General features: G+C 37.0%; 1 protein-coding gene across 1 annotated transcript in view; it reads right to left on the reverse strand.

Moving 5' to 3' along the window:
• The window catches only part of LOC124142212 (endoplasmic reticulum metallopeptidase 1-like), a 34,155-nt gene extending 22,792 nt beyond the window's left edge, over positions 1-11,363 (reverse strand). The window contains exons 1-2 of the mRNA XM_046510544.2: positions 10,717-11,363; positions 1,906-2,033 (exon numbers count right to left, since the gene is read on the reverse strand). Coding sequence (XP_046366500.2) covers positions 1,906-2,033; positions 10,717-11,305 — 717 coding nt within the window. The 5' untranslated portion in view covers positions 11,306-11,363. The remainder of the gene's footprint in view (positions 1-1,905; positions 2,034-10,716) is intronic.
• Positions 11,364-11,528: the final 165 nt, after the last annotated feature.

Genomic DNA, 11,528 nt, shown 5'->3' on the forward strand with positions numbered 1-11,528 from the left:
AGCGGTTTGTAAATAATCGAGTCTGGACCAGACAATCAAGTGATTAATAACATGAGCATCGATCCACACAATTAGGATAAGATGACATGCATCAACCAAGTCAGCGAGCCTGACCACCCAATCCCACTAGTCGCCTTTTATGACAAGCATAGTCGCCTTTTACGGCAAGCATGGGTTGCTGAAGACCTATTCTACCCCGGAATCTTCACGGGTCGCATAAGCATGGTAATAGTTAACTTCTTGTGGTCATATTGTGTGCCAGATATCAAAATATTAATTAAAATAGGAAGGCTGATTGCAACTTGATGAGTCAAAGACCAGTGAGAGTAAGGGATGGGAATAATTGTATGGTCCGAAAAACCATAGGGAGATACAGTTTATGGTCGGAATGTTGATAATTAACTTCGACATGGTTACACGAGGATGTCATAATACATATTTTTCTTTCTATTTATTGATTGACTGATGAACTTCAGGTCAGACAGTGGGTCGCATTAGGGAGGATGAGTTTGGTAATCAATGAACGTAGGATAGGTTGAGTTGTCTTGGGAAGGAATGTCGAGTTTCATTACGTTTAGTACAAACTGTATGTGGAGACTTTTAATATTGAAATAAGACTAAGGGACACTCACAAACAAAGTCTCTCTCTCTCTCTGATTTGTTAATATTGATATAAGGCTGTGTCTCTCTCACGCACTCCCTCTCCCTTCCTGAGGACCACAATAATAAAGCGTTCTTATACCTAAATAAATGGAATGGATCAACAGTACATGGCTTATGAATAAATAGCTACATCACCCCCCGAGAACCAAGAGTGGAAAGAATAAGTGGCCAAGGTAGAAGGGTATAACATCCTCGAAGCCTAAGGTTACACTGAATTAAAAACAAAACAAAACAGGACCCTGTACTGGGAAGCGTAAACAAACATAACTCTGTATGAACTGGATGGACTACAAAGGAACACTAACTGCCCTTACGTCATAAATGTGTGTTTTTGGTTAAAGAGCTTTCAAGCACATGATACATAATGCAGATCCTCACAGTATCAGTGGGCCATTATCTTCAGCACACTGAATGGCTTAAGCATGTTAAATAACGGTCATACCTGAATGGTTGTTGCAGTCTGAGCATGTTCCTGCCTTAATGGTTTGTTAACATGCTTCAACAGGTACTGCCCTGATCATAACAGTCATGTCAAAGCGAATGTACCACACAGAGCATGTTGAATGTACAGTTTCATCTAAACTTAAAAATGAAATTCTGCCAATATGTTTAATACATGTTAAACAATCGTGCATAAAAGTGTTTATTTAACAGATGACTCCACCATTGTCACTCCATGTCAATTGAGTCCTTGATACTCATTTTCAGAAACAAACATACAACAATACTTGTAATCCATGGTACTGTTACCATGGTTACAATGATTCCACCACAATGGCTGGGTCATGTGTGACTGAACAAGCCCAACAGATACTCACGAACGTACAGGGTGAGAGGGTCAGTTATACACTTTACTGGAGGATACACAAAGACAGAGGGGCATTCAGGACATTAATAGAGTTGTACACTGTTGGTGGGGCATATTGAATTTTTATAACATTGTCTAAAGAGTATTGAGAAGTCATGCGATTGGCAATAATTCCAATGCAGAATGCACACGATCAAAGGGGCTTTTCCTTTTGGCCATGTTCAGGCATGTTAATTCAGGAAGTGACTTTAATAAATAAAACATTTACACCTTGTTTATTGTGTTCAGTGGCCCAGTTTGATGCTTTAGTTTTCAGCTTCATCAACCAACACTTAGAAGAGGGGTATCAATAGCATCATGTCAACAATCACGCATGCAGACTGAAACAAAACATGAATAAAACAAAAAAGGAAGGAGACAAATTTCCAGTGTACCTGTAGGATGTTTTCTTCAGCACCATTGAAGAGGAAGATGATGTTATGCATGAGTGGTGTTCTCCTCTGCGACAAGGCCCTGAGGATCTCCAGCATCAGTGTACAGCTGACTGCATCATCACTTGCACCTGAAGCATGTGTAGTAACTTCTTAGCTTACTCATCTACTGCCATGCAATCTTACACATCCTTTCGGGACTTACCATTAATTGGATATTTTCACAAAAAACATGTACAGATAAATATTTACTTATATCATTATAAGTGCAACAATGTTGTTTTTGTTTAACACTGCATGCAGCAATATTCCAGCTATATGACACCGGTCTGTAAATAACTGAGTCTGGACCAGACAATCCAATAATTGATATTATGAGCATCAAGCCACACAATTAGGATATGATGTCATGCATCAACCAAGTCAGCGAGCCTGACCACCCGATCCTGCTAGTCGCCTCTTACCTTTTAATAATAATAATAATAATAATAATAACTACAGCTGCCAGTCCCTACTCTCTGTGCCTAGTGTTAGAACGGTGACTTTTGGAGGTCGGAGTTTTGCCAAAGTTGCCCCTGAGCTATGGAATAGGCTGCAATTGGATATCAGGAACATTGACAGTCCTACTTTGTTCCGATCAAGACTCAAAACCTATCTTTTCACCAAATCTTTCTTGGAGTATTGAGGCTTTGTGTTTTCCTAGCTGTGTAATGTGTCTTTTTTGTGCAGACTCAAATGAAGCGCTTTTGAGCAGTTCTTCGAACTGGAAACCAGCGCTATATAAATCTGTAGTTATTATTACGACAAGCATAGTTGCCTTTTACGGCAAGCATGGGTTGCTGAAGACCTGTTCTTACCTGGATCTTCATTAGTGCAACAAATATACCCTACATTATTATAGACAGTAGGATGAAGCTGACGGCAACCTTATATACTTAAGGCCATCATAAAAATACAGCCTCTCAGATGAGAAAATCCGAATTGTCACACTGTGTTATATATCTGTTCTACAAATTAACCCCAACTGCTGTTAACATGATTATATATTCAAATGAAGAATGGGAGCTGCTTCGGCCATTTCAATATAAGTTGCTCAAACAACACTTCTTTGTCTCTTTGCTCATATTTTAGTCAAATCCTAATTACACAGTCCCTGTTTTTCACATGCCTTTTCACTAATAACAATGTCTAGGACTTTATATGGGCACAAGGCCATGTCAAATTGACATTCCACTTAATAATTCCTAACATGGCTTTAGAGAATGTTTGAATCAGATTTGTGAAGGGAGCAACCATTTGATTTTCAAATTCAAATTCAAAATTTCTGAATTTGGAGAATTAAAACTAATGTTTCAGTTCTGAAAAGGTGACTTGTATTACACTGATAAAAGGGCCATTACCATGATTACCGGGCATTAGGCATGAATGATATAGAAACAGGCCTAACTATCTAGTTCATATTATTTCATTTTATACCATGTTAAACAAATCTGAACTTTCATGATTTGATAAATGAAATGTTCAAAGATTTCCTAACTGTGGACAAAATCATGTTTTTATTCCAATATGAATATTGGTTAGCAAATATCATGAACATGACAAAATTTTGTAAGCCAGTTTTCATTCACCTTGCCATGATGTAAGAGGAACAAGGCTGCAAGCATTTCCCGACCAAACTTGCAGAGATAACCAATAGAGGGGAGCAATAATACTGGTATTCTGATATACCAGGATATCAAATACTAATGAATACTTACTACAATAAGAATGGCAAATATATTGCGTTTTTCAAAATCATACCTTTCATCTTCCTATTTGAAAATTTAAAAAACTAAAATTGAAATTAAGAAATTCGCAACATTTTCCTGCGATCGAAAAAGCGAACAATTTACGACCAGTTCCTGTATATAACATGTCTATTATGCATGTATTGTGACCATAGCAACATCCAACAAATTTCATTACAAATTACAGATGAAAGTACGCATTTAATATAGTGTGGTACTTATTGCAATGCATGAATCACTATTGCAATAAATTGCAGTTGCAATACCCATCACTAATAACCAACATGTGGAATTTTCACATCACTTTCACACTGTACATCAAAGTCAGCTGTTAGATCATAATGAAAACTGTCAACATGGTGAAATGTATTCTAATTGTACAAGGACGTTTATTGCCTGGAATATTGAATTGCAATATATTCCAATATATAAAATCCTATTCCACTCCTGCAGTGCTCTAGACATTTGTTGTGTGGCCATTAGTCTGCTAATGAAAATCTAGAAGACTGGTTCAGCACGTTTGGCAGTCACAGCTGTACCCAATAGTCAAATGTTGAAGTTGTGACAATACAAAACAAATAATGTGTCATTGCAGTGTTTGAAATTAACAAAAAGCCAGGCTGACATCAGGACACACAGAAGCTGCAGGCACTGATTAAACTCTTCAGGTCCTCATTTAAAAAACAATCAACCATGAAAATTTACTGCAGGCTTTAGCATGTTTAACATGTTTCAGGACCCATACAACTGTGAAACTACAGGCCCAAAACGAGATCTACATGCCATGGGCCTACGGACAAACACTTATTTCGAACACTGTCATTGTCATACATCATAATTACTAGGGCGGCAACATATACACTATGAGACGTATACGATTCTTATCACGAATATAGGGTAACGAATACGAATGGCAATTCAGTAATACAATAACAAGTCAGCAGTTGATGTATTATTCGTTATATTCAGTGAAACAATAACAACATCAATTATTAGACATGGTTTGTTGATTATTAATATATTATACATTTATATACTGCACTTATCCAGGAACTAGTACCTGCACAAATGCGACAATGACCAGTGACCACAATACTGTCAAATTAAATATTATGAGAGTGTTGTCTTTGGAAGACATCTATGCATATAACATGTTCGTATGGATATTTTTAGGTACAGGGTATGTAAATGCACATAATTGCATACTCATAAATATTAGATTCTAGTGGCCACGAATAACGAATTCAATTCTTGAATGGATACGGTTCGATTCACCGAATACGTGAGTGAATTGTAACAGCCCTAATAATTACTGTATCTCAAATGTCAATATGATATATGCAGAATGGGCTGAGCAATCAAGGCAAGAGGAGAAATTAACAGTATCATTATGACTATGCATTGTTTGATGCCCAATCAGAATTCTGTCAGAATATTTATGAGGGAACATTGCTGGAATAGAAGAACATGTAATACTAACCCTAGATAAATTATATTACAAAAAAAACATGATGGTCATGGCGGAAAAATCAAAATATGCAAAAATATGTATAACGCATCATTTTGAAAGTCACAAATAAAATGTTATAATGATACATGCACAAAGGGCTAAGAAATGGCCCAAAATGACATTATCAATGGGGTCAAGTTAGCTAATAATCTAAAATTGATTTGATTAATCAAACCCGGGCTGGGACAAGTCAATATTTACTACCCGGGTACCCACCCCGCTATTACCCAAGCCTACCCAGGAACCCGCTATAGGTCTCAAAAGATAGGTACAAACTGTCGGTTTGAGAAAAGTTTGACCATAGCCCTGGCAAAATGTATTTAGATACACGTATAAAACGATCTGGTCATGCATACACTGAAGTTTACTGCATGAAGTTTTATCTTTTTTTCAAACATATAAAAGTCAGAAGGAATGCGTGCATAGTCAGAAAGAAATGGGAACATTAGTGACTTGTAGTGTGCCCATAGAGTTTTAAATAAGTTTCGTCATTAAACAATTTATCACGTGACTAACCATGGGTCTGGGCAGTCCTGTGAGTACCCGGGTCCTGCTCAGTACCCACCCGACCTGAGTACCCGAGTTACCCGTCCAAGCCCTAATATACTTATATTTGAAGGATATTGTCTTAGGAAGTAAATCATGTTGTATTTGCCGTTAGACATGTTAGATCACGACACAAGCACTTTGCTGAAACATACTTAGTGGACCAGGATCTATCAGGAAAACACAACAGAACAGCCCGTAGCTCTGTGTAGCGACAAGACGATATCAAACCTGTCAGCATCAATATCAAACACTGCACGGTTGTCACAGCTAATACAAGTCGACTACTGATTAACTTCACTTTAACTTAGTTTAAGACAGACTGTGTCAATAACCTTTGAAACTAAAACCTCCAACTTGTCACTTGGAATCATTTTGAGATTATTTTACTTCTTAGTGACAATATAAGGACTTATTAGCTTAACTTTCAAGGCCAAAGAAACATTGTACTAGACTCCGGCTTCGGGCAAGTGCCAGTGGCTAAAGTTACAGACTGTCATGAGAGGAAATATCTACTTGTCCTGTACAAGGATACCATCAGCTATGAGTTTCCTGTTGTTGTTCCTGTTGATTGTACTAAATGACAGCAATTTGCTCAGGATCAGGACAAAACAGCACCAGAACTAACCATCAAAACCTCACCAAACTGGCATAAAAGGTAGCGAAAACTGTATGCATGTATGTGTGTATCAATAGACAACAAACAACTATTTAACATGCATTTATTTACCATCAACATGAAGTCACAACATTCGATTTATACTAAATTATACAAAAAGACGCCGCCCAGTCAAGACGATCTGATCGATAATCAAGATCAATATTGTGATAAAACGGGTCTTACATCGCGAAGTGCATCAAATCTCGTGAGCACCATAAAAACATGAACAGATTTGGAAAATATGCTTTGTAAATCATGCAATCCCCGAAATCTGCATGACAGTTTCCTGATTTCAATTTCGTTGCGCAATTTTGATTGGACTAGACTCATTAGTCCAGCCAAAATGTAACTCTATAATACCAGTCCAGTTCAGCAAGGGTGGAAACTGGACTTTTTAGTCAGTTAACTCCCTTGACTCAGGAAGATGGTCTTCACTGCATCCATTGTTAGATTCCAACATATGACCACGATGACAAAAGCATTCTGTGTAGAACTGAGGTTATCTGTATCCTCCCAAAATAACTACATGGCAAAATAACTACTGGTGAGATGAAATGGTGTTTAACGTTGCGTCTGAGTGTGTGGCTTCTTGTACTAGTCAAGACTGGTGTCGATTTTATAGTGCTAGCCCACTGAGATACCATGCCTTAGTTTTAACATGAATACCCCACTCAGACACAGTATACTGACTCCAAGTCGACTAGTCCTTGTTTTAGCACCTTAGTGCCGAGCGCCTGGCAACAAGTACTATCTTTTAATGTCTTTTGGTATGACATGGCCGTGGATCGAACCCGGGACCTTCCGCTCTCCGGGTGATGCTCTACAACAAGACTACGGAGGTGGTCTAATATAACTACTGTCTACATCGTCTAAAACAACAAAGTTTATGATCGAGTTGCAGCTAATTCCCTGCCTTTTCCCTTTATCCTAAAGTGGACTTGTCTTTCAACAAACAAATATAAAAATACTGAATGATTAAAATAGAGTCAGGTGATATCTTAAATTTACTGAGTTGAATTTTTTGGCAAACAACGACACGATCGTAAATCTAAAATTCAAAATAATTTACAAACTCGATAAATGTGAGATTAATTTCAGTTTGTTTTGTTTGTTGTTTAACGCTGCACTCAGCAATATTCCAGCTATATGACGTGTCTGTTTTCCTACAATCGATGATGTAACGATCAAGATTGTTTTTGTTTATAATTATTAACGTGAAAGTTGCTAATTTTTAGAATGGATCTTGAGTGTTTCCTTTTCATCAACAAATAAAAAATTATAATCAAATGAAGAAAAAAATGAAAACATTATGAAGAAAATATGACCGCATGCCATACCTGATTCAACATGTTCAAATGGTATCTAAAGCCTACTTGGTAGACAGTTATTGTAAGTTTTTCTTAAGGCTGTCCTTATGCTATTCACATGTCTATTATATTTGAGAGCAGTGGCACAGCCAGCAACACACGCTGCTGAATGGGTTCAACTGTAGTATTGAGAGCTTCAAGAGGTCAGCTTCTGCCTTTCAGCAATTTGGGCTGGCCTGCATCTACTTGTGTTTGTTTGTTTAACGCTACACTCAGCAATATTCAAGCCATATATGACGGCGGTCTGTAAATAATCGAGTCTGGAACAGACAATCTGGTGATTGATATCATGAGCATCGATCCACGCAACTGGGATACGAGGACATGCATCAACCAAGTCAGCGAGTCTGACCACCCTATCCTGTTAGATGCCTCTTACGACAAGCAGGTGTGAGGAGGGTACATATATCTATTCGGATGTCTAGTATCGATAAGACTTCTGTTTTAACTTTATGTATTGATAAGATCTGTATTTTCGTAGATAATATGATTTGATTTTTTAGAAATTGAAGGAATTTCTTTGGCTGCTCTGTTTAGATATGTTCGCTCAGCTGACCATCTTTCAGAAATAGAGTTAGTTTGTCCTTCACTAATGCATCTATTTGCTCTTAATCCCTACTCCTAGACTATTCCACTACATCAGTGGGTAATTTGCCTTTGTTGTTGAAACTAAGTGTAGTCATTTTGGCACGGAGTGATTATGGTACATAATTTGGGGAGACAATACATAATCTGCACATACACAATCAGCTTCCGTAGCATGAGTAGTAGGCCAGTCAAATTATTGTTAAATAACAAAATTAATAACAGCAAAACTGTCCATGATTATTATCAGCATGATTAGATCATAAAAAAGGATGCAGTGAATTTGTAGACACCGACAATTCTTTGACATAATTTACAGTGAATTCATAGACATATTTTTCAAAATTCGAACTGAACATGCTGAAACATAATTACCATCATTACTTTTATCAATATTATTAATACTTGGTGGAATATTGCAGGATCCTTTAGAAATGCTTTTATAAATAAATAACATGAATAATACAGGAAGTATACATGACATATCGAAAGTGAAAAGGATTTGTGGATCTTTCGGTAAGTGGTGAGTGGAGAAGGAAGTTACCATACCATTGTTCGGCTTATAACTTCTGTATCTGTCTCTATGAAAGATAACTGTCAGAACTGGCATATAATTCAATTTGAAATGGTGAACTGCATCACATATGCGAAAAAGAAGTAAGAGAGAGACAGCATGCACTTTTGCGTGACAGCTTTCATTAGAGGCAGCAGTGATGATAGAAATTGGCACTCGTCCCATAATCCTTGCCAAACTGCCCAGTAGTTAGGGTACTTAAGGACCAATAGAAATTTGCCATTTTAAAGGTTTTTGCTATACGTGATCATTTAAATATAAGGACTAGGGACTAAAAACGTTTGTTTCTATCACTGAGCACCATGTTATATTTATTGGCATTTAAATTTTAAGATTTCCCAATTTTGTTTTTGTCTACAAGTTCACCGTGAATTTTGTCTACGAGTTGGGGGTGTCCCCAAATTCTCCATGGATACAAATTATTTGGTTACAAGTTCACCTACACCCTTACAAATAGTACCAAATGCTTGGACAGTTAAACATAATACTTAGTTTGTTTTAAACAACCTATTTACCATGCTTACAGTTAAAATATCTAGTTGTCATTAAATACACACACTACTATGACTATGGCAGGTGACCCGAGTGATTACTGCAACACAACCCAGGTCCTGTTTCAACTATCCAGACCTGTGGTTATGTGACTTTATATAAACTAAGAAATAAGCAGTCAAAACAATATGATTTTTTTTTTTCAAATCTCAATTTATATTTACAATTTATGAAGATATCACGCAGCTGCATTCTGTTTCATGACTAGAATTCGGCACTGAGACATACATTAGGATATTTAATGGGTGCAGGCTAAACCGGCACCTCATTTGGTGAAAAATGGCTACTGATTGTCGGCGAAAATGTCTTATTTTGTAGTATATATGTTTTCCTCAGGCGGGCACACAGTCTTTCAGTCTGTGATGTTGGCTGCAGTCAGGAAAGGGGGGTTATAATTATATGAAATATCTAAAAAATTACTATTTACTTCCTACTTACTAAAATACATATTAAATATATAGTATACCTGTAGTCCAATTTCTTGACATTTCCGCCAGACTCAGTATCAGCTTGACTTTGAGTTTATTTGAGTAAAGGTAATCAAAGCATGTGATGTTTTCACAGTAAGTTTAGTTGTGCCTCCCAATCAATTGGAATAGAGGCTAATTTCTAATGTAAACTTGTTTTAACAAGTTTAAGGCGATCAACATTTCACAATAATTTGTGACCATGTGGGTTTAATCAGAGACCATATACCGATATCGGTAAATAGTCTCTGGTTTAATTCATTTATTTTACTTCAAAGACTAAAATGTTTTCACCAAAAGTTCAGTTGCACCTCTCAATCAGAGTCGGCGAGTAAATTGGAGTAGAGGCTAGTTTCAAATGTAAACCTGTTTTAACATTTTACAATTATTTGTGTCTGCAAGTTTGTGAGTTTTATTTCAAGTTTTTCAGTACCAAGGTAAAATAAATATGAGGTGCCGTTTTTGCCAGGCAATAGTAGTTCTGCTTCATGACTAGGATTCACCACTAAGACATACATCAGGACATTTAACGAATCCTTTGCTGTTTTAGCAAATTTGTAGAATGATGGGTGCTTCCACACCTCCAAAACTCAATTTTATATACAATAGTTGACCTTTTTGTACAAAAATGTCTACGGAATATCAACAAACTGCCATTACTACTAGTTGTTCTGTAGCACAAGGACCACATTTCTTAATCACATGTTTATTAATTCGACGAATAATTTCGATGAGAAATAAGGAATGCAAAAATGTTAAACATACCTGGGCTATCTGTAACAGTATCATAGTGACAATTGATCAAGATGCTGTGATCTCCAATTTTCTCTGCAGGTGACAGCATCGCAATAACATTCCTCAGATTGCTGTAGACACTGGTAAATTCGCCAACACCAATAAAATCCAACACAAATGACCCAGTAACATTTTGGATGTCAACCTGTATGTCGTGCACATGATTTCGCACTTGGTTGATTTTGTTGAGTTCTGAAAAAATGTATTTTTCAGCCTGAATATTTGCGTAACTGCCTGCAACACGAGGACCAAATCCGGTTATATCATCGAGATGTTTCCTTGCTCTCTCTTCTGTAAAATGTTGATCACTGTGATTATTTGCCAAAAGTGGTGTTGGAAACGAGTTCATCCGAACGTGAACAAGAATAACGCTAGATGAATAGAAAAGCAGGGAAAGCAATATGAGGAGAGGTCCACTAAGGTATATTTTTGATGTGCCATGCTTAGCTCGTTGCTTAGATTCTTCATAACTGAAATTTCGCTCGTGTTGATTCACGTTGTTGTGTTGGTGGCGTTTTCTAAGGTTGGCCGAATCGTTGCCGTTACTATTGGACTCCATTTTGTGAAGAGTGCCCTCTATCGGAAAGATGGCTATTAAAGCTCTTCACAGCGGTTAAAAGTATCGGTCGCAGACCTAGCGTACACCAAAAGTGTGTCGAGAGTTTTATTGACTGTGGGTGCATATAAAAGGCGGAGTGTTATACGAAATATGAAGTTCACAATTACAATTATCAATAACATTATAAAAATATTTACTTTTGATCATGGATTTAGTTTCGTCA

This window comes from Haliotis rufescens, unplaced genomic scaffold, assembly GCF_023055435.1.
Source record: "Haliotis rufescens isolate VD_foot unplaced genomic scaffold, xgHalRufe1.0.p SCAF_2, whole genome shotgun sequence".
NCBI classification, from domain to species: domain Eukaryota; kingdom Metazoa; phylum Mollusca; class Gastropoda; order Lepetellida; family Haliotidae; genus Haliotis; species Haliotis rufescens.